The 22,956-nt window shown below is 57.9% G+C and overlaps 6 protein-coding genes across 6 annotated transcripts; 3 read left to right on the forward strand and 3 right to left on the reverse strand.

Moving 5' to 3' along the window:
- Positions 1-1,860: 1,860 nt before the first annotated feature.
- On the forward strand, positions 1,861-4,303 carry CCOS01_15528 (uncharacterized protein; the record flags this gene model as incomplete). Its single annotated transcript, XM_060463667.1, has 4 exons — positions 1,861-1,883; positions 1,934-2,002; positions 2,067-4,172; positions 4,219-4,303. 4 exons carry the CDS (start codon positions 1,861-1,863, stop codon positions 4,301-4,303), a joined length of 2,283 nt encoding a protein of 760 aa, XP_060305811.1.
- A 346-nt stretch (positions 4,304-4,649) lies between these two features.
- On the reverse strand, positions 4,650-9,905 carry CCOS01_15529 (uncharacterized protein; the record flags this gene model as incomplete). The annotated part of the gene is made up of 2 exons (XM_060463668.1): positions 4,650-5,783; positions 6,582-9,905. 2 exons carry the CDS (start codon positions 9,903-9,905, stop codon positions 4,650-4,652), a joined length of 4,458 nt encoding a protein of 1,485 aa, XP_060305812.1.
- A 454-nt stretch (positions 9,906-10,359) lies between these two features.
- On the forward strand, positions 10,360-10,850 carry CCOS01_15530 (uncharacterized protein; the record flags this gene model as incomplete). Its single annotated transcript, XM_060463669.1, has 2 exons — positions 10,360-10,602; positions 10,755-10,850. 2 exons carry the CDS (start codon positions 10,360-10,362, stop codon positions 10,848-10,850), a joined length of 339 nt encoding a protein of 112 aa, XP_060305813.1.
- Positions 10,851-12,626: 1,776 nt separating this feature from the next.
- On the reverse strand, positions 12,627-15,374 carry CCOS01_15531 (uncharacterized protein; the record flags this gene model as incomplete). Its single annotated transcript, XM_060463670.1, has 3 exons — positions 12,627-13,611; positions 13,661-14,170; positions 14,218-15,374. The coding sequence occupies 3 exons, from the start codon at positions 15,372-15,374 to the stop codon at positions 12,627-12,629; spliced, it is 2,652 nt and encodes an 883-aa protein (XP_060305814.1).
- Positions 15,375-18,485: 3,111 nt separating this feature from the next.
- On the forward strand, positions 18,486-19,172 carry CCOS01_15532 (uncharacterized protein; the record flags this gene model as incomplete). The annotated part of the gene is made up of 1 exon (XM_060463671.1): positions 18,486-19,172. The coding sequence occupies one exon, from the start codon at positions 18,486-18,488 to the stop codon at positions 19,170-19,172; it is 687 nt and encodes a 228-aa protein (XP_060305815.1).
- Positions 19,173-19,234: 62 nt separating this feature from the next.
- CCOS01_15533 (uncharacterized protein) lies at positions 19,235-22,013 on the reverse strand (the record flags this gene model as incomplete). The annotated part of the gene is made up of 4 exons (XM_060463672.1): positions 19,235-19,496; positions 19,547-21,003; positions 21,053-21,547; positions 21,915-22,013. The coding sequence occupies 4 exons, from the start codon at positions 22,011-22,013 to the stop codon at positions 19,235-19,237; spliced, it is 2,313 nt and encodes a 770-aa protein (XP_060305816.1).
- Positions 22,014-22,956: the final 943 nt, after the last annotated feature.

Genomic DNA, 22,956 nt, shown 5'->3' on the forward strand with positions numbered 1-22,956 from the left:
ACGGAAGAATGGCAGCCACCGCGCTGAAGCAACGGGATCGCCCGGCCATTGCAGGTAATGGACGTGGCGCTAGTGGACGTGTCACCGGCCAGGGACGGAGCTAGGGGGAGCTCGGCTGGAAATTTTTCGACCTGGAGATTGAGCTCTTTGCCGTCGAGGCACTGACGCGTTGATGTTGCTCATTCATCCCCTGGCACGCAGAGTTTTTGCGCCTCCATCTTGCATGCCAGTGTCTTTGGACGGTTCATCCAACTCATGGCCCTCACAATTGCACTCTTTTAGGCACGAATTGCAATCCATCGTGTAACCGGCAAGCTGTTCCAGACTGTTTGGGAGTGCGACTTCTGCTCTACACTTGAGTAACTGCGCAGAGAAAAGCTGGAGAGGTCCACCGGCAGCGCGGAAAGTACACCCGATCCATCAGGCCCCGACGGCTGCGCTTCCGGTCCCGAAAAGTGGACTCGGCGGTGGGTCTGGATACCCCGAGGTCGGATCAAGACCTGGCGCAACGCAGCTTCCTGTTGTCTCTTCTCGGGTGTATCCAACGTATCAGTCAAAGTCCTCGGGTCCTGCTCGTATGGGTAATATCTCCCCCTTTTATCCGATGTGGCTTTCGGTACTTTGACCGCACAATGATTTGGAGGATTCTCAAGCCAGAGAATCAGTAGAACTCCAAACTGATTGGCGGTGGTGCTTTGGCGCCGGTTGGAGAATTCCGAAACCACAACATGGTAGATTACGTCTTGGGCATGCTGTAGCTCGTTTTAAGCGATTTGGATCAAGAAAACTCTCAAAGACCCTGATGTTCATTTCAGAGATTGAAACTTGAGTCTCCTTGCCAGATCATCTACCAGTCAACTCTGCTGCTCAATGATTTGAGGCTGAAGTAACACAATACTGCGGTTCTCGTTGGCAAGTGTACGCCTACCCATCCGAGAGCCGTAGTGTTGGAGAATCTGGCTTCCTTCCCCGTCTCTGCGTTCCTCTCGAATCAAGTCCGACTGAGGCTAAGATGGCTGAGACCTGTTGGGACGTACCACCTAAGAACGAGTCCAGGTCACGGATCGCAACGAGGTCCACAACTGGCAAGATTTCCTGTTCGAATTGAGATGGGAGTTCACGATTGGTAGATGAGGCTGTACGGTCATTTGCCGACTTTTGATGGAGAAGCAAAGCCAACCTTACCATAGGTTGCGGTCGCATCGAGGTGGTTTGATACTAATTACTTGGGTGCACCAAGATGGCCCATTAAAGCGCTAGAAACCCCCGTCAAAATGGCGTCTTTTAGCTAAGAAAATTAACCAACAATTGGATTGGACGCCTGTCTAGACCCCGGACTACTTGCTGATGAGGTACCTGCCTAGCATCTTGCCTAAGGTGCCTAGGTAGGGGAGGTGGAAGACTCCGATAGGTAAGCAATGTGCCTCGTTGGGTAAGCAGCAGCCCAAGCTCCCGTCCCGAGGCACTGGCCTAGGGTACGTGCTGCAGAGGTACTCCCTGGTCGCCCCTTCTAAAGTACCCAAGGTGGTAGCTTGCCACTGTATTCTGTGGCAGAGCGCCGCCAACCAACCAGGACGAAGGCGAAAAGCAGAACAGGCCCCTCCTGCCATACACGGACGTCATGCGGGAAGTTGCCTCTCGTCTCGCGCAATTCACATCGCATCGTCCCCAAACATCCGACACCCCGAATCATCCCACGGCTTCATCGGTCGCTGCGTGTTCACCGGCCTGTCGTCACTGCTATCGCTCAGCACGCGGGTGGGATTGATTGCACTGGCGACTCTGCTCCGATACGCGTGCCTCGGCACCTATATGTTTACTTTCCGACGGACGAACCCTCTGGCCACTGCATAAGCCATCATGGCTGTGAAAGATGGCGTGTCGTATGAACCCCAATATAATTGTTTCGACCATGCCAAACTGACTGTCGCAGATACTATCCGACAAACGACTTGATTTCCAAGAAGCCGCGGAAACACTACCGTATCCCTGTCCGATCTCAGTGCGTCTTCGTCCACTACCACGCGCACACCGCATGCCTTGCCTCAAGTACTAACCACCTGCAGACACTGGCAACTACGATCGCTCATCAGCGCCGAGAAACGAAACCTCGTCTACTTCCCCGGAGGCGCTGGCAGCAACCATGTCCAGCGGCTCAACACGACGACCAAGGAGTGCGAGACGGTTAAGTTTCTCTCCTTTTCGCCGCGATGCCTAGTCGCTGAGAACGGCTGGGTGTGTTGCGGAGGAGAGACGGGCGAGTTCACGGCGATCCAGATGGACAGCACTAGCGATGACGATAATAATCTCCATTTGCAACTCAACTTGGAACCCGACGCAAGGTTACCCCTCGGCATGGGCACCGACTCAGAATCCCCTCGACCGCAAGATACCGTCTTTGGGCTCCTCAGCCAATCGCGGCGGCTGAATATGAGCAGCAGGCTGGACAAGAGCGTCATTGCCAAGAGCCAAAAGCTCGCGCGCGACCGCGTCAACTGCATAACCATGTGGTTTCCACCAGCAGCCGGCCCCATGCATCACGGAGCATACACAGAGTCCGCCGCCGTCCTGGCAAACAATGATAAGACGGTCGTTCTGGTCGGCTTGCGCGACTTTGATAACCAGGACAAGGTCGAGCCTCTGGATATAGTGACGTATCCCGACTACGTCAATCGAGCCATCATCTCGCCCGACGGCCGCCTCTTGTGCGCAATCCTCGACGACCCTTACTTGTACATTCACCATCGTACAGAGGCACCAATCGACGAAAACGGCCCATTTAGGAACGACGACAAGGTGGAGTACCGCTGGGAGCTGTGTGGCAAGATTCTGCTCAAGAGCCAGCGTCGCGACGACAGCTCCGACAGCAGAGGAAGTTTTGCGGCGTGTTTTTCCAACACGGGGGCATATCTCGCTGTCGGGACACAATATGGCACCATTTCGGTGTTTGACGTTGCGAGCCTGACTGATCCGGACGTTGCCGATCCGCTGCTGACATCCTTCACGTCGTCACGGCCGATGGCCGGGTCGGGCGCAGTCCGCGACATGGCTTTTTGTCCCGGGCCGTATGACCTCCTGGCTTGGACCGAAGACCGCGGCCACGTTGGTATCGCGGATCTAAGGAGCGGGTTTGTGCAGCGTCAAATTCTGGACATCAGCGCCACCGACGAGTACGACCAAATCCCCGTCCTGGATCGTGCCACGATTGACCCGCGGCTACTGGAGGGTCGCGGCGAACCGAACGATACTCTGTCGTCCATCCTGCCAGAGGCCAGCGAAAGCCGGCGGCGGCGACTGGATGGTCCAGGGCGCCAGCACCTAGCACTCACACCCGACGAGACGCGGGTGCTTGAGGCTCTGCAGGAGGACCGCCGACGGAGGGAGCAGAGGGACCGGATCGCGGCGCGCATGGCCGAGCAGACGTCTCAGCAATCATCGCCACAGTTCTTCGGCGGCATGCCTCCCATGGGTGGAAGAGGTGCCCGTATCGACCCCGAAACAATGGCACGCCCACGGCTGAATGCGCAGTGGGATATCCAAGCGCAAAGGGCACAGAGAATCGCGGCGCGCCGGGCGCTAGATCATGAGGCGGGCGAGCCCAGTAATGACTCGAATCAAAACGTGTCCAGGGCCATTGGCGACCTCCTCGGCAACATTCGCGATTCGAGAGAGCGGGCGCAGGAACGCATACGTACGGCCCAGCGTCTCATTCTGCAGTCCAACTCGGGTCGGGACGGCACAATGGACTTGCAGTCCAGCTCTGACCGAGATCTCGGTCTGGCGGCTCCTCACCCACCGCGGCGTCCGGCGAGCACACACCCGAGTGAAGCGTTGGCGGCAACACAGCGTGGCGGATCAAGCGGTCTGCGCAGCCTGACACCGGCGGGCAGTGGCTGGGCAGACCTGGAAGCGCTCTACACCATGTCGTTTGAGAGCAACATCCAGGATCTCCGGCAAGCCGTTCAGGACCGCAACAGGGAAATCCTGCCGCTCCTCAACAGTGTCAACATGCGTGAGATGGAGCGCGACCACGACCTTCTGCGGCAAGTAGAGCGCAATCAATTCCTGCGCCGACGAGCCGAGCAGCGAATGGCCGAGCGCGGCGTCCACGAAGCACCCCCCGAGCCCGACAACACGGCCGGTATCTCGTGGAGCGAGGATGGCAGAGTCTTGTGAGTTGGTCTTTTGGCGTGAAACTGAATGAAGCTGACCGACTAGGTACGTTGGTGCGGAAAACGGCATCTACGAGTTCCACGTCGACATTCAAGGCCGCAAGTTCCAGCCCAGCTTGACGTTACGGTAGCGCGTGATATCCTTTGGCGTTTGGAATGACGGAGTTGACTGTACAGCCGAAAATGACACAGCTGCCCTGGGGGTAACGGCGTCGCGGAGTTTTGCATGATTTATGATTTGGGGAGGGACGACATCTACACACGCATTCTCTATGAAAAGTCTGCAGCGTCATTTCGGTGTTTACTGTAACATGTGGTTGGACCTTGTCTGATGCGCTCTGGTCCATTTTTTCCGTGTAGTACATGGCAGAGCATAGGATATTGTAGCGTTTCGATTTGGATCTGCGTCGGAGACACAGAATGAACAGCCCTATCATACTTTGCCCACTTCGTCCACAGTACCATGCTATCGTGCCATTACCCGTACACAATCTCATCCACCCGCTCCGCAATCGCCAAGCAGCTCGTCAGGCCGGGACTCTCGATGCCCAGCAGGTTCACCCACCCCTCGTACCCGTCCTCCTTGCGGACGATAAAGTCGTGGAACCCGCTGCCGTCGGCAACGGCCTGCTTCCGCCCCAGCTTGGGCCGAATCCCCGCGTAATCCGGCACCAGGGCACCGGCATCGAGACCAGGCAAGTACTTTTTAATCGCCTCCACGGCCTCGGGCAGCCGCGCGGAGTTGACGGCCAGGTCGTCGGGCGAATCGACCCACTCCACGTCCGGCCCGAAGCGCACCCGGCCCGCGAGGTCGAGCGTCAGGTGCGTTCCCAGTCCGCCGGCGCCGGGTTCGGGGGCCGGGTAGATGAGTCTTTTGACTTTGGGGGCGGGTTTGCTGCCGCCAGAGTAGGAGAAGTAGTTTCCCTTTGCGTAGAACATTTCCCTGCGTCGGGACGGGGGAACAACCATGTTGTGCACGTCCACGGCGCCTAACCCGGCAGCGTTGACGAGCACCTCCGCCGTGACGGCGCTCGTCTCCCCCGTCGACGGATCGCGCACGCTGACCTCCCACCCCTGGCTTCCTTTTTGTCCTAGGGGACGCACGCCCACGACGTGAGAATTCAAGGCGACGACACCCCCCGCGTCCTCGAATAACCCGTTCAAAGCAACCATCAAGCCATGCGAATCGACGATCCCCGTCGTAGGACTCTCCAGCACGCCAGCGAGCGCCCGTACCTCGGGCTCCTCCCTCCTCGCCTCCTCTTCGCCCACCCACCGCACAGGCACGCCAATCTCGTTCGTACAGAAATCGTGCACGCGCTGCAGCGCCTCCCGCTGGACGTCGTTCTGCGCGACGATCCATTTCCCCGTGTTGGCGTGGCCCACGTGATGCTTTGCGCAGAAATCATACAAGAGGTGCTTGCCGTGGACGCAGAGGGCTGTTTTGAGGGTGTTTGGCGGGTAGTATATCCCCGCGTGGATGACCTCGCTGTTGCGGGAGGACGTTTCGGTGCCGACGGCGGTGTGGCGTTCCAGTAGGAGGGTTGTGGTGTCCGGGCGGGTTGCGAGGCGGTGGGACGTTGCGAGGCCTACTGCGCCGCCGCCGATGACCTGGGCGTGTTAGTACAGTCATTGTTTGAGATTCGGTGTTGTGGGGTTGTGAGTATGATATTGATGATGTTTGAAATCGGGAAACTGAAGGGTCCGGGAAACTCACTACGTGGGTGAAATCGACGTCCCTCGCGGGGGAGGTTGAGAAGCCCCGACGAGACATCCGTGCGACTCCATTGAGGAGTCTCAGAGACGGCGGTCTCATTGACATGATCAACAGATGTGTTCAATCCGTCGTAACTCGGGATTTTGAGACCGAGTTTGTAAGTGAGAAGATATCTATAAGTGAGTTTCCACTCTCCGATGACGCAAGCGGGATGTTGCAGGGGTCCCGGCTCCTATCTGCTGATAGTCAGGTACATACCTCCCAGTGGCCTTGAAGTGTGTAGCTATGTACCCTACTACTGAGTTGCAACGACATCTCAGTGTTGCCCGACGGTTGATACTACACTCATCACTCTCATGATAACTGTCACTTCATCGAATATCTCATGGTCAAATAAGTCATCAAAACGTGATCTCATCGATTAAAAGCATGTATGTAATGTAGGTATTTCTCATGTGCACGCCGGCCCTCACCACCCGTCATTAGTCGACGCCGCTGTCAATGCTCTTGACATCGTCGCTCTTGACGGCACCGTTTGTAACGTCGGCTTTGGCATCAGCTTCAGCATCAGCCTTGGCACCGGCCTTGTCGCCAGCCTTGATCGGGGCCTTCATATCAGGCTTGACAGCCTCGACAGCCTCGACAGTCTTGACGCCCTCAACAGCCTTGACATCACCCTTGGCGTCACTCACGGCTTTGCCATCAGCCTGAGTCTCCGGCTTGGGCGACGCCTTGCGACTCGACCCTCCCCTCCCCACAATCTTCTCCGTCCAATTCCACCCACCAAGCGGCGTCGACGACCGGTTACCTCCCTCCTTATCCTTGAATTCCGCCACCACAGGACTCTTGACGCTCGCCGTCGTCGCCGTCGTCTCACTATCATCGCTGTCGTCCGCCCAGTCCCGATCGCTCCACGTCATGGAGTCAACCCTCTCGGGCCGCTGCGGCCTCGTCGCCCGCGTGATCCTAGGTGGGCTGGCCGACGAGCTGCGCGACGATGAACGTCGTTTCGGCGGCGCCTGCATATCCGGCACCCGGTCTGCGGCTTCCCGCTGCGAATTGGGAGACAACATGCCCGCAATCGGCCGTTCGTCAGATCCATCGCCGCCCGTCGACCCGGCGCCGCTATCCCTGACTTCGTCCCCGTACTTATTCGGCGCCTGGCCCATGTCCAGCGCAAGCTCGCCGGACCCCTCGTCCTCGTCGCGCGTTCTCGCTGTAGCGGAATCGCTAAAGTGTGCGTCGACCAAGTGCTTCACGACAGGCCAGCCGTAGGCGTTGGCAAACATCCTACGCACGATAATGTTGTTGTGCGCGTCGGGTTCCAGCTTCACCAGCACCTTGCGCCACGCCAGACCGCGGTGATAGGCCCGGGCAATCTTCTCTTCGACCCGCATCTGCGACCCGTCAATCTCTTCGTCGGGACCCTTGTCGGGGTTCGTGTTGATCGTGTCGTCGTAGTCTCGCGTCGAGTCCATCGTGCCCTCGTGCGAGAAGCGCTGCGACGGGTGCGGCGACGAGTCCGTGCTGGTCCTCGAGCCGCCAGACCCCGTTGAGGCAGCCCTTCGGAACGTGCTTCTCCGAGACGCCAACGAGCCGGTAGGCTTCTTCTTCAGCGGGGGAGGCGGTATATCGCTCGGGTGGTACACGCGGTCGTGGAAGATTGCTCTGGGCCGCTTGGAGGGATCAATGATGTACTCCGTCGTCGGGATCTTGGGATTGATCAGGTCGTGCGCAGATTCGAAGAAGCTCGTCCTCGGCGGCGCGACGTGTTGTTGATCCCGCTCCAGCTCGTGGCCTGCCGTGACCTTTGTGCCCGATGTCTGCGGGATCTCGTCAAAGTTGATCGTCTGACTGCGCCTGTAAATCTTGTTTTGCTTGTTGGACAAGCTGGGCGTCTTTGATTGCGTCTTGGCCTGCGTCTGCTCGCTGCCTTTGAACAGGGAGAAGAAGCCGGCAAACGGGCCGCTACTTGTATCCTTGGCATCCTCAGGGCCGCTCTCATTGAACGGCGTGGGCACCGACCGCAGACTCGCCCGGTCATCTTCGACCATGGCATTTTGTGGTGGCTGCGGTACTTCAACCGCATCTGTCGGTGCTGTAGGCGTGATATTCCCAGAGTGATCGTCTGATACCTCTCCCTCGTCTGGTGGCAGAAATGCGCTAGATCTCCTCGGTGTCGGTGCCAGACTGCCGCCCGTCAGTTCGGCCCAGCCGGCCCCAACCAACGTCTCAACCAAGCCTGCCTCCCGCCGTGCCTTTTCCACGCGTCCCAGTCCTTGCCAGTCCAGGAACAAGAGGCAACTCGTCCTCAGCGGCACGATGCCGTCGTTGACAACGTTGGAGTAGACCGTACGGTTGCGGAACTTCTTGAGCGCGGTATGCGCTGGGCCCGTCGGAAGAATCCGCAGCAGAGGCTTCGACTCGGGCTGCACCTCGCCCATGACCCTCTTGTGTGCGCTCTCGCCCAGGTTGCTGACAATGGCTCCCCACCCGCTCCTCGCAATGGTGGGCGCTCGCCATGTGAGACCGAGATCCTGACCCGTCCTGCCGACCAGGCCAAAGTCCAGGGCGAATTTGACGTAGAGAGGGTTCTCGTTGCTGAGGCCGAGAAAGGGCGTGGCGAGGGCGACAAAGTTGATTGGTTTGATAATGGTGAAGAATTCGGGCGAGTGTTTTTGTATGTATGCAACGGCGTATGTCTGAATCAAGCCCCCTAGGGAATGTCCAATGAAACTGATGCTGGTAATCTTGAACGGACGCTTCTCGTCCGACTCCTTTTCGTGTATCGTGCTGTGCTTGTGGGCCGCCTTGCTGCTGTCTGAGTCCGGCTTGTTGAAGACGGCAGAGACAGCGGACTCTGCGTGTCCCTTCTTTGAGGGCAAGAACGGCTGGTCGGGGTACGACATGGACAGGATGTACCTAGCCAGTCTCTTACCCAGGTACTTGATACCCCTTTCAGTCTTTGTGGCGTTGCCCGAGAAGCCACGCACAATGACCTCTTCATCGTCCCCGTCGTCTTCTGCAGGGCTATCGTCTTGGGTCTTGTCTTCTCCCTTGTCCGTCTTGTCGGCGCGCTCCTTGGCACGCCGGGCCTTGGCATCAATCTTTGCTTGTGCTACCGTCTGGTCGATGCTCTCTTTTAGGTATAGCATATCCGCGCCCAGGTTGCTGTGCAGGCCGTGGGTGAGGACGACCAGGTGCACCTTTTTCTGCTTGATTTCGGGCTTTCCGTCCGTCTGCCTATCCTGGGTGACGACGCTCTCCACGGGCTGGTCCTTTTTCGCGCGGCTCTTGAGGCGGTCAATGTTGAGGTCGTCCCAGCCCGGAAGCCTCGGGGTGTTCCACAACGCAGCCGTGTCCTCGACCTTGAGCCGTATCGCCTTGGAGAAGACGCCCTTCGGCTGCGCCGGATGATGGCCGTCCTTGGCGCCCATGCTCTGCTGGTGATCGGCGACCTTGCCGGGCTGCGGGACCTGCGCCTGGCCGCCGATGACGGGCAGCGACGAGCTGAGGTTGAGCGACTTGGCATCCCTCGCAATGGTCACCTCGTACCCGACGGCGGCCGAGGTGGAGAAGATGACCTGCGACGATACCTCGACGATCCACGAGGCGCACTCGGTCTCGGTTTCACCGGGTGCCCCGGATGCCCCGCCGCCGCCGCCGAAATGTGCGCCACCTCCGGTACCCGCGCTCTGCCTTATGTGTTCCGGCACGACCAGCTCGCACTCCCACGAGCCGCCGGCCTTGAGCATGGGTTCGAATTCGGGCACGCCATAGCGGCGCGGGTTCGCAAATTTGACGTTGGGGTCGAAGTTGGACGGATAGGCGGCGGCGCCCAGCGTGTAGGGACCATGGACGAAGGCGGCGCGCAGGGCAATGGCCGAGGTGTTGCGGACGCGCAGGTAGAGGCGCTCGGGCGAGGGCAGGATTCGGTCCTGGGAAGGCGTGTAGGTGACGGTGTAGCGGACGACCTCTCCGATCTTGACGCTCCCGACCTGGTATACGAGGAGCATTGTGCTGCCGGGGGTGGGGGGGAGATTGTCTACTTTCGGTACGTTGTCGACGCCGTCATCTCTGGGTGATTCGAATCGGGGGGTAGGGAGGAGTTTCGACGAGAAGTTAAGGGTGAAGAAGCTGAGGATCGCACGGTTGGAGCTCGGGATGTTTTAATACGTGCTGAAGCCGGAATCGCGTAAATCGTCTTGCATTCGGAGGCGATTGTTGAGGAAAACTCGAGAGGGCATGTGAGGTGTAACCCGAGGTAGGAGGATTCGGAGTGACAAAGTACAAATACGTGCGGTCGTAGGCAAGGTATTGGAGGGTGTACTTTGGATACTTTGTAGACTTTGTAGGTGAGTGTAGGTAAGATGGGGAAAGGAGAAAGACGATGGGGGAGAAAGACGGAGCTTGAGGTTGGATGGCCCTGTGCCCCCCGGATAGTACAGCTGGCACGAGGTAAGGTACGTTATGTCGGGTTCCAGGTTGAAGGCTCAAAGTAAAGGCAGGGCGAAGCTTTGCATAAGGTGGAATGTCGAATTCCCCGACGAGAGCGGCCAGCAAGATGCAGCGAGCAGCCCGAGAGCGATGGCGCCGATGGGCAAAAAAGAGAGCACGAGGGATCCGGCAGACCAGGGACAGGGGTGGAGGGGGAGGCTTGGGTGCCACCGGTGCGTGGGTGCTTCGGTTTGGGTGCCCGCTAAAGAGCGTACAGTACGCACAGACGACGTCAACGTCATTGGGCGAAGGGCGAAGCCTTTTCGGCAGCCCTGGGTCCCCTCCTCCCGTCCCAGTTCTTCATCCTCCCCGTCAGTCTATGAACAACTAGCGAGTGCTAAGCTTTCAAGTACTTTTTCGCACTACAGCCATACAAGAGATACCTCGTCTACAACCCCGCCATGCCCGCCTCAAATTACAACGCTCCGAAATCCACGAATCCACCTCACGAGGACTCACAGTGACATGATGCTGTACACTCTCGTCGCCTTATCACGCAGCAGGGTTCCTCCTCGCAGAGCCTCGATGAGATCCAGGTCATCGAACACGCTTTTCCACGATCCGATCTGGGAGGATCTGTGAGAAGGAAGATGCACACATGAGCAGACGGGTTTATGTGTGAGAGGGATACATTAGTAGACGGGCTTATGTGTAAAGTCTCACTCCTCTCAAATCATGCCCGACTCATGACAAGCAAAAGTTGAAAATGCCATACCTCTCTCGACACAGATTGTCACCAGTCCAAACCCCCCCGCCAAGGCCGCAAGCACAAAAAGATCAGTCCAGCCTAAAACCCCACCGTCTGGGACCTTGCACTACATACATATCAGTCTCACGGCACCTAGTTGGAGCCACGAGATTCACATGGGAGGCCGTTCCTTACCGGGGTGAACCACGCCAGACTCCCATCGATGGAACATCGAATCGAGATGTCCATTGGTGGGGGGTCTCATCTATCTTCCAACGCTGCTCCAAACTCTGTTCTGCACTCAACCACTGAACCTCAGGCTTGACAGATCTACAGAGCACTGTCTACGGCTGAGATCAAACGCACGAGGAAATCCGACGTATCGCACCACTCACTTCACTTCACCTTGCCAACTCATCATACTTTCCATCGCGGACGTGCGCTCACCTATGCGAGCACGTCGGCTGAATGCAACGATAGGTTACAACAAATCTCATCTCATCCCATCTCACTCCCACTCCCACTCCCACTCCTACTCAGTGAGATCGGGAATACATGTGATGTGGCCAAGCACTCACAAAAAACCCAGGCAAGTACCACCTTGAGATAGTGCGAAATAAGCCCGTCAATGCAAAAAACCTCACATATCCACATCCAACCGTCCACGTCACGAGCCAGCCAGCGGGGAACGGGCAACGCGCAACGGGGAACATCAACATGAACCATACCAAACGAGTCAGCCAGCCAAACGCCTCAGTTTCCCACGTCCAAGGTCCAACGGTGCGAACCCGGTCGCAACCCCGGACCCAGGTCCGTACACAACTACACAGTCAAAGCTTGGATTCGATACACTCTCACATAGAGTACCACACACACCCCACAAACTCCATCAAATGCCAACAAAGACATCAACAACTCATCAAAACAGCAAAATCAACATAAACAAAACCAATCTCCCCGGTAAAATCCAAAAAAAAAAAGTATACAGAAATTGCTCGTAAAATAAACGTGGCCGCCCATACTCCAAAATAGGCATCCTCCACGTCTCGCCTGACCCACGACATCAGACGGTCGGGATCCGAGCAAACACAAAGCTCACAACCTACAGACTCACGGCGAACCGACCGAGGCAGCGTAGTTCACATGAGAAACGAGCCGAGTCAGCTGTGCTCTGCTTTACTGTGCTGACCTGAGCGAGGCAAGCACACAAGGCAAGGCAACAAAAACTTCTTGTGTGTTATGCTTCGTTGAAACTTCACCACTACCTTGCGTGCTGTTCCTATAATTCCCCGAGAAAACCACGCCCGCCCCTAAATCCATGTTCCATCTGAGGATATATCACGCCTTTAGTATTACATGCAAAAGTAATAACCCACCCACCCCATCACCATATGGAAATAGCAGACAGCCTACCCGCAACCCGTAAACGCGCGCAATGTGGAACAGAAAACGTGGCCGGAAAATTCGCAAAATCATAAGTCGTGTTGTGTGCTGTGTTTCGCTGTTTTTTTTTTCTGTTCGTAGGATGACTCCCCTTCTCTGTCGTAAAGCATCACGCTACGGCCGTGTGTTCACCCTCGGGCTGGCCAGGCCACACATAGTTTCGCCATTCATGCACCCGGTTCACGCCGCGGCCAATGCCCGTGAGCCCGGCGAGCGTCGACGACTTGGGCTCCTCTCGCATTCGTCTCCGGCTCCGGGGCGTATGCGCGTGCGCCGCCGCCTCCATCTCGTAGTCGTGTATCATCCGCCCCGGCGTCATTCGCTCGGACGGCCGCATCGATCTGACGCTGTTGTATAATTCCTCTTCCATTGTGTGCCGTCGCAGCATCGGCATCGGGGGTGGCATCGGCGGCGGCGGGCCCATGGCCATCGGTCCCATCATGGGAGGGGGAGGACCCATGATGGGCGCCGTCATGGCCGCGAGCGGTGGCAGTGGCGGCGGCGCCATCATACCCGGCCGGGGGCCACCTGGACTCGAACGCGACTCGGAGAACCGCTCAGCCAGTCGTTGCCCCAGAGGATCCTGGGGGAGGCCTCTCGCCCGGTTGACACCCGACATGTAATCGGTCGGCGGCGGTCGCTCAAACGCCGTCGGTGGCGTTGGCGCAGGCGGTATAGGTGCGGGTGCGAATACGTCGGTGTCTCTGCGATAGTCCTCATTTATGAAGTGGCCCGCCGTGTTGCCGATGCCAACGAGGTCCCCGTACCCTCGGTCATACGCCTCATCGAGCTCGTACGTCTGCATCGTCCTCGCGAGGTCCTCGTCGCGGTTCTCTTGGAACCTCCGCATCAGTCGGTTGTCGTACTCTTGGGAACGCGAACGAGGCGTCGTGTGACCCACGCCGGCTGATCGGATACTTCTCGCGCTTCTCGGGGTCTCGGTGCCCGGGTCCGGCTGCTCCATTCGGCCCATCGCCAACGGCCGATGCATCTCGTTAAGCCGCTCCGCCTCGACCGTCTCGTAATTGAACCAAGGACAATCACAGCTCTTCCATTTGGTGCCGCACACCATACAAAATTGTGCTCCGCAAATACTACCACGCGTCAGCAGGAGATCCAGACCAAATGCCAAAGAACACTGACCATGTCATGTGGTTGCAGCCCTCCTTGAGCTCAACCATGTGGCTGCACTTGTAGCACATCTTCCATCCCTCGTCTTTGGCGTGGTCTAGGAATCTCGTCGTCTCTTCATCGCTGGGACACTCCCTCGATGAGTGCCATTTGCCGTTGCAAGAGCAGCACACTTTGGTCTTGCACTGGCCACACTTTGTGGACTGGCGACCGCCCCCTTCGTTGCGGAAGTGTTCGGGTTTTATCCACGCGCCGCACTTTCTCGAAGGGCAGTAGATGCGGTTGGCCGCCGTGAACTCTGAAAACTTTCTATTCCACTTCTGCTTGAACTCGGGCGTGAACAGGTGGTCCACGTGTTTCAAGGGTATGTTTGCGACACAGCACTTTGGAGGCATCTGCTGCGGATCTGTGATGGAGAGTTTAAAGTGTCTCTTGAGGCACGCGTCACACTGTCGATGGCCGCACTTGAGTTTTGCGATTCTACTCGGCTGGAACTCCTCCATACATATGAGGCACTCGACTCTGGACGATGTTAGCTGGTGCAGACGTGCACCCGTAGACAAACATACCTGGCTCCTGGCTTCTCTGACGAGCGGGAGACGGTGCTCCCTGTGAGGACGTTTCCCACCAAAGTAGACGCCGGCCTACTTGACGAAGTCGTGCTTCGCGTGTGCGACGTGACATGCGATGCCCCTGATACGGTGTTGGAGCGGCGGATCGACCGCGTCTCTGGGTACACAACCTGAGACTGGTGTCTCCTGGAATGCCTACTGGGAATCACGTCAAGACGACTCCTATCTGGAAGAATCTCGTACGCCAACCTCTTGGTGGCGCTGGGAGGTTGAGAGATCTCGTACGTCTTGGCCAACGAATGATGACGGCTCGATCTCCTCACGGGACTATACGAATGCTGTCTGGGATAGTGTCTCTCGGATGCCGGACGCGACGAGGACGGGTGAGAGCGGTGCCGTGAAGACGAGCGGCTGAGGTCGCCCAGGGACTGCCGTGGCGTGGGCTCCGTGGAGCCGTCCTCCTCCATATAGATGATCTTCTTGATCTTTCTACGGCGCTTGGTTGTGTTATCGGCTGATGGAGGCGTCCGCCGCTCGACAACGGTCTGAGCATGCCGTGCTGCCTTTTGGTACCTCTCCCGCTCCCGCCTTTCCCTTTCTCGCCGTGTCTCTCGCTTCTCTTCCTCGGATGAGTCACTCGTTTCCGAGTCCTCATCCGACTCCGACTCGGATTCAGACCGCGAATACCTCGACGACCGTCTCGACTCGTAGACCGGCGGCCGCGTCCTCGAGTGGTGGGCGGTGCTGCGGCTACGGTGTCGAATGGAAGACTGCTGCTGCCGCCGTCTAGCCAGGGGGGACTCTTCCTCCTCCTCACTGTCATCTGACTCTTCCTCGCTGTCCTCCTCCTCCTCCTCTTCCTCGTCGTACGTCTTATAGCCATTGTCCACTGGGACCCTTCCCCTTCTATACGGAGCACCGGCTTTTGGGGTTCTGGGCATCGTGGCTCCTGGAGTGGGAGGCGCACTGCTGAGCTTCACAATTCTTCTCGGTGGTGCTCCCAAGGGCGAGGGTGAGCTCGTGCTGTCGGGCCCTTGTATAAAGTCTCTGGGCCTCCGGTAGGGCATCGGGTCGTAAGCGGACTCAACAGCAGCGACGCTGGGGTGAGGGCTCATGTGAGGGTGAGGGATCGGGTGCCAATCATAGTCGGCCATTTGCGGCGGGCTGGGGGGATGCCGCCGACGGCTCGTTCTCCTGTGCAACTCTGCGCCATCTCGATAGGCCATTGGGCTGGGGCCAGCCTCATCCGGGAGTGCGACGAGTTTTGAGGGTGGTGGAGGAAAAAAGGGGAGCGGGAGCGGTAGCGGTAGCGGGAGTCGGGAGTCGAGGGGGGGGTGGACGTGTGGTGAGGGTCTCACGGCCTTGGATCTACAAGGTAGGCTTAGTGTCGAGAAAGGATGTGCTGTGTGTGCTGCGTACTGCGTGCACCCTGACAGCTGGTTGCTCGTGAGTGGGTGATTTCAATGCATGCCGTGGAGCGGTGATTGGGTTTGGATGGCGGGTTGCATATCGGACATGCACATGCGGTGATATTGCGCGCCCTGCTTTTTTTTCTCTGTTCCTTTTTTCTTCTTCTCGTGAATGTGTCCTGCAACTGACGAAGGCGAGCCGCGACTGGTTTGCCTCGTGTCTCTCGTCTTTGATGCCCCTCGGTGAGGTATCAATCGGGCAGCAGCGGAAGCTGTTTGGTCGGACGGGGGAGACAGTGGATATCGACGTTTCGATGGATCACGGTTCGAAGGATCAGCTTATTTGGATCGGCCCATGTGCGAGAGGAGAGGGCTGGCAGCTTTGACTTTGGAGCAAGGTCCAAGTGAGGTGAGGGAGAGGGAGAACAAGAGACGGTACGAAGTAAAGAGAGAGAGAGAGAATGAGAAGGGTGAGGTTGGACGTTTGTGACAGCCGACTCAGGTCTCAGGAGTCATTGGCTTGGATTGCCCCGACCTGGAAAGAGCTGCCACTGGGAGGAACAGGGCGCCACCGAGGCACAGCGCAACCGATTGGCCCCTATTGCGGGCGGCGGGGAGCTTCACCTTTCCGCCTCCTCCATCTCTTGGTTTCTGTACGGTTGTTAGGTTCACTCATTCACATCCAATCCCACGTCTACAACGAGATCCAATTGTCTCTGCCTCTGCCCGCCTCGTGCTGCCCCATACCCTCTTCTGTCTTCTCTGTCTGACTTTGGCCCCCCTTTAGATCCAGAAACAGACATGAAGTGTTCAATTTGCAGTGTCCAGTTTGACCCGCCCTCGTGTTCAAATGGACCGGTCCGCTCGTTCGTCGCGTTCCAGCCTCCCACCACAAACCACGAGAGTCCCTGCACCACCACCACCACCCGGACACCAAAAAACCCTCTCGCGCGTGTCCGTACAAGCGTCTTACAGTCGTCCCAGCTAGCGGCCAGTCCGATGTGCGCCTACAGCGCGGGAGCGGCTGCCTCTTTGACAGCCCAAACCTAACCATGAGGCGAACCTAACCAGCCTAACGGAATGCGTGTGGGTGTACTGGCGGGGGGCTAGCGGGTGGTGCAGCGCGGTGCTGAGCCCCTGTACTCAGCGTCCCTGCAGGGGACTGCCCGCCACCGTTTCCTCTCACCTCCCAGTCTCACCTCAGCTGCCTTACCTAAGCTCGCTAACTGCGCTGCAGTGCTGCACCTCGCACCTCAAGCGCGCTCACCGCAGTACCCAGACCTGAAGCGCACGTGCCTCAGCCCTCGCATTCCACCCGTGACCGCCAGCCGTTCCACAGGGATCCCAGCCCGCGGGAGCGGTGCCGGCCCAGCACACGGACGCTGTGATTTGGCCGACAGTCTCATATCGTGAAAGGGGGGGCCATGCACTGCAGTTAACATTGGCTATTCATGCGTAATTTGCTTCATGAGGGTCTACAGACCTCCTGTACCCTAATCATGAAAAATCTCCATCGTCTTCGCGCCCACTGCAGGGCATGCTGAAATTGGGTGTGCCTGGTCCACTCTTTTCGGCCGGGCTGCGAAAAAGTGTAGATCGGAGCTACCCACGGGGCCGATTGGCGCAGGTGGGGCCGAGCCGGACCGTTACACCCTGTGCTGGCCCCCGAGTCATTGGCGTCTGCAGACCGCCTCGACACATCGGCCACTAACCGACTAGTTTTGCTTTTTGCTTTTTCTCATCTCTCTTTCGATCCTATCGATTCATTGATTCGGCCTTGGCTGGCGAATCGTCTCGATTCTTTCCTAGACCATAAATCCACACCACCACGACCTACCAAACACCAGACCGCCTGCCTCAAGTCTCGTGTAGGCGGCATCCTCTGCTCCATGGTTTCAAATCTCGCATGTGCCTCGATATCCTCCGACATCGCTGCCGTGCAACGCATCCCGCGCCAGAGGAGGCAGAAAAGAAAAAATCCAAACAGCCTAGCGCTGGGCTTTCTGGGCAGAAAAACCAACAGACTCCAACGCTCGCTGCTTCGCATCACCGTTCTGGAAACCTGGGCAGGACCCAGCCCGAGATCGATTGGTGGATCCATCCCGTCTTCTCCTTCCCTCGCAGCCAGGAAACCCCACCCCGTGATCCCGTTCCATGCAGCCCCGATAGCCCCACCCCGCGCCGGCAGATGCGGGACTCCTTAAAAAGATGGGGCCCATGTACACGGTGCCATCCGGCCGCTGCGGTGCCAATCCGGTATGTACATCGGCGGCATATCAGCAGGGTCGTATAGTAGGCCGTCGGTACCCCCCCTTGTGACGCTGAGCGAGACACGGCGTTGGGGACAAGAAAGAGATATACTTCTCACAAACCCATAATTAAGCCATCATGTATTCCCTGCGAATAGACCTCACATGCCTCACCGGGACATCAACCGCACGCAGCATCACGCGGACATGGACGAGGAAACAGCTACAGTACAGCCGCGTGACCGGAAAGCCCCTTTCGCTTTCGCGTACCTTGCCTTGAGCATGCACCTCAGTCACCTTGTTCCCCGCGGGGCAGACTGCCCTTACCTTACCCCGCATAGATGAGTCGTTGGGGTCGCGTCCCAGACTCCCAGTACACCAGTGAGCGAATCGCAAGATCCCGCGCAATCTAGGTCGAAACACATTGACCTTCTGCATTCAGGACGTTGCCGCGGTCGGGTACTGTCGAGGTTGAGTTCAACGTCTGCAGCTGTAACGCAAGGCCAGATGGTCACATTCGCATGCCCACAAATGCACAGATAATTGGGGCTGTCTTTCTTTCTCCAGGTACAGACAGGAAATGGGGTATTTCTTCATCGGCAGTGCTATGTTGTACAGTTACTATGTCACCACATCTCGGCAGCCCTGTTCTTTGGGAGCCAACTCCCCGGGCCAGAGAAGTGTTCTGTCCGTCCTCCCAAAGATACCATTGCTGGCTCATCTAGAGCCGCCCAAAGTAAAGTCTTGTTCCTCCCAAACCCGTATGCCTCAGAGCCGGTTATCCCAGCCACCTCGCAGCGCTGCCACTGAGTACTGCTGTGAGTGCTGCCACTGTGCGCTAATAACCACTCCGTCAGACTTGCCCTCAATGAAAAGTGACAGCATCTCGCCTCTTCCTCTCTCTTTCTATTCCCGGGGGTCGGCGGCAGAGCCATCTCGAAATGGGTTGGCGCCAGGCTGGCTCATTGGCTGTGTGGGTGGTCATGCCGGGATTTCGGTCCGAATACCGTGTAAGATCAAGTATTACCCGCCAACCAAGCCACGCCAATTCGTAGGGCGGTGTCCAGCCCCCATTTCCAGATGGCGTGACCCCGGATTTCTGTCTGCACCCCAGATGGACGCCTCCACCGTTCAGTGTAGCTTTGCACGCTCGATGCTGTTGCGACTGTACGCCGGTTTTCCCAGCCAAACGGGCGGCGGGGCACTCAACCCCAGGGTCGTTTGCAGGAGGATCATGGCGATGGCCCACCGTCAGGAACGTGGACCTGGAGACTGCCGCGGGTCGCACTGTTGAGATGGGTGGCCCGCTGCAGACAACTAGATGCAATTCGAATAGGCGGGCGGGCCGAGCGGCTTTCAACCGCTCAGGTATGCCCTCCTTCGCACTTCGGCCTCTTTGATAATCTCGGCTGCCAGGCTCAGACTCGGGGCCAGTGTCGAGTATCGCTCGATCTCCATGACCACGTCGTTAATGATCTGATCGATGGTTTCCCTGTGGGGAACGAGGGTGAGGAGGATACTGCTCAAAGAGGGTGACATGGTCGCACCCATGACCAGTAGCGTTTGCGATACGATGGAGAGCGCTCCCTGCCACAGGTATGGCATGTGTCCGGCGTGACTGCGGCGAGTTAGCGTTATGACAAGAAATGATTCAGCACTTGAGCTTACTGTTGTGAAATGTGCTCCAGCTGCCGGATGGAGGCTTCCAGGCACTTGTGGCAACTGTCACGCACCGCGGGGTCCAGGACGGCCTGCTCATTGTCCAATACGGCCAAGATGTACGGGCGGTAGATGATCGTCCGGCAAGCAAAGAAGCGCAAGCGCAACACGGTCTGCACCGGATCGGAGAGGAGGGTGCGGGTGAAGGGGAACTGCAGCGGCATCGGCAGGCTCTCGTACCATTGCGTCAGCTGAAAGTCGAGCTCCGCCACCACCGGCTCCAGGCTGGTTGTGGAAGCCATCGAGTCTTTTGAGTAGATGAGCTGGCTGACCCTGTTGAGGAGCCGCCGCAGGGCAATCTCGGCGAGGAAGTACCAGAGGTCGTCCCGGCCAATCGCTTCTTGCTCCTCACCCTCAAAGCCTCCAGGAAGGCCGACGTTCTCCTCAAATTGAACGACGCCCGAATGTGGCAAATCCAGCTCGGCCAAAAGATCGCTCTCAAACAAAAGTGAATTCCAGTAGATTCGCTCAGTGAGCTCCCGCTGATTGGGCGGGACTCTGTTGGGGGACATGAGCAAGAGCTGAAGTTTGGTACTGGTGGTGCAGAGCAGATTCCAAGCCTCCAAGGGCCGCACCAGGTAGAACAGATAAGCCGAAGCCAGCAAGTGGCACTGCGCCGCCAGGACGTTGTTGGATGTCATCATACCGGGCAGCAGCGCCCACGCGGCCGTAAAGTACTGCAGCCCGGGAGCGTCCTCTCCCGGGACGATGCGTGAGATGCTGCCTCTCAAACTCGCTTGACCCAGGGCCAGGACCAGCAAGACGATGCAGCTCTCGGCGCCCTCGCGGAAGCCGTTGGAGAGGGCTGTTCGATAATGGCTTCTCCACGTGTACGGGTTGACGCAGGCGTACCAGACATTCACCCGCTCAAAGTAGGCCTCGATGTAGGCAGTCGTATTGGACAGGTCGACACACGGCGTCTTTGTGAGCGAATGGAGAGGCTCGCGGGCCATTTCCAATTGGAGCAGGACTTGCGGGTCATAGGGGCGAGAGACGAGGTCGCGAATGAGAGGCCACTGCAATAGGTGAAGCGCTGCGTTTGTATGCATTTTGGGCATGGTTGAAATGTTTGTCGGGTTGTTCCACGTGCCCAGGCCGCCGTTGGGGATGATGGAGACGGCGTTGCCTGAGCCTGGTATGCCCATCAAGCTGTCCCCGTTGAGGCCTGATCCGTTGCTCATCGACGGCGACTCTTGGTTCATGGCGATGCCGTTTCCCTGTCCGGCGACCATGTTCATCTGCAGCAGGCTTTCAATACGGTTGAGGCGCTCGAGAATCAGCTTATCCCCGGCATCCAGCTTGATGCCGGGTTCTCTGTAGACGCACTCGGCGCCCAGCTCGGCGCAGAGCTTACACTTTGGTTTTGTGCCATCGCAGCGAGACTTGCGGGAGCGACACACTTCACACTGTCGTTGGTCAGCTCACAATGTCTTTCACACTGATCAATTCACATACTGCAATGGTGGCCCTCCTCCGTGGGTAGTCGATGCCAACGTCCGTGTTCCTCCTCTTTAGCGGGTTGGACCCCTCGTCGCTGGGCGCCTTGTGCATGCCATTGGTCAGAGCATCGGGACGGTTCTCGGAGGACTGAGACATGTTCCGGGCTTTTTGCACGGAACCTAGGAAGCCATCTCTGCTGAAACTGGGCGTCCTTTGCACCTTGAGCGAGGCGGGTGACTTGAGAGGGTGGATGCCGTTGGTCATGGAAGGTGAGGGAACGTCGACGTTGAAGGCCTCGCGCGACGGGACGGGAAAAGACCTCCCCGCGTTGCCGTTGCCCGTGGCCGAGCGCGGGGAGTCACCCGTCGACGACGGGGACATGGCGTGCTGCGTCTGGAGACGAAGAAGCTTGGTGGAAGACGTGGTGGGCAGATGGTGGTGCGCCGCGATAACGCAGCTCAGGCGGGGGTGGATGGATGAGTGAAGCGGCGACTTGGGGGGGCTTGGTGGCTAAATAGTTTCGATGCACTGGCGGTTTGCGAGGCTGCAATCGACAAAGACCGGACCGATGCGATTAGGTTCGGCTGAACGGGGGGTGCGTGACTCGAGGCGAAAGGTGTCAGTCAGACCAGGCTCGAAGGTATCGCGGTGTTTCACAACTTCTTTGGAGGTGCCGTAGGAGAAGGGAGCAGACGACGGAACAGAGAAGGCGAGAAGAGACGAATGCACGGCTGTGGAGCAGTAATTATGGGAGAATCACCGAGGCGGAGGAGGGGGGGGGGGGGATTAAAATGCGGAGGAAGCAATCCTATGGCGTTGTTGGTGTCGGATGGCCAAGGATGGGCAGCAAGTCGCTGTTGAGGGTAAAAAGAGACACTCGTCTGAGTGCCCGCAGGTGAGCAGAGGGGAGCTCTAGGCCAGCTTCATCCCCCTTTGCCCCGGACCCCGGCTTGGAGTCGTTGGAGCGAGAATCCATCGGATTGGTGCGTCGTGACAGTTACCCCATCCCGCAGCGGCAGACATCAGGCCAGGCCAGGCCAACCAGAGCCGACGGTTGCAACGGGCATGGGACGAAACGGGCATGGGATGGGATGGGATTCGGGGAGAGGATGAGATGGGGAACAAGGGTCACCGGCGCACGCTAAGCAGAGGGGCCGTCGCTTATACCTACACAGTGAGGTAGCGCGGAAGAAGCATCTTGGTGTGCTGCCGGTTTGTCCATGTTTGTCCATCGTGGGTGTTGAGAGACATGTGTTCTTTGCGTTGACAACCTCATGCCTTACCGCAGGTACATTGGGTTAATTTGATGTCGTTGGTACCAAAAGTATTGATCCGTGCCTTAATTCCGTTCCGAGTTTACGGCATTCATGGGGAAAGGGCCCTCAGTGTCGATCGGCCCTGCCAATCTGGGGGAGGGGCCACGACTACATCAATAAAGTACCTTGAGTGTTTGACCTGAGGCAAGTGCTCCCCAGGGCGGGGGAAACGGGAAAGTGCCTTCCTGCCTTCTTTGGAGTCATTGAGGGTATCTCCTTCCTCTCGTCTGCAAGTTAAGATTCTATAAGTACGGATACAAGATACCTGGCTTACTAAGGCCAGTGGGCATTTCGAACCTCCCTCGTAATTTTACACACTTCACGTTGCAACCTCGTTCCATTATCCATGGCCACAACTCCATAACGAATGAAGCCCAATCCCGAGTCTCTCCCGTTGTCTGCCGGTGTTCTTGTGTGGCCCCAGTCTCCCCTCTCTGCCTGTACCTGCATGTCGACTCCCTTCGTCACGCTCACGGTTATTCGTACACTTTGACGAGACTTTGTCCAAGCAGGTGGCAGCATCCCTGTCAACTTCATTTCGCTCCCGCCACTCTACCAAGCTCGACTAACACCTCCAGGTTCTAGAAATCCCTCGGGCCCAAT

The sequence above is a fragment of the Colletotrichum costaricense genome (genome assembly GCF_030867565.1).
Source record: "Colletotrichum costaricense strain IMI 309622 chromosome Unknown Scaffold_24.1, whole genome shotgun sequence".
NCBI classification, from domain to species: domain Eukaryota; kingdom Fungi; phylum Ascomycota; class Sordariomycetes; order Glomerellales; family Glomerellaceae; genus Colletotrichum; species Colletotrichum costaricense.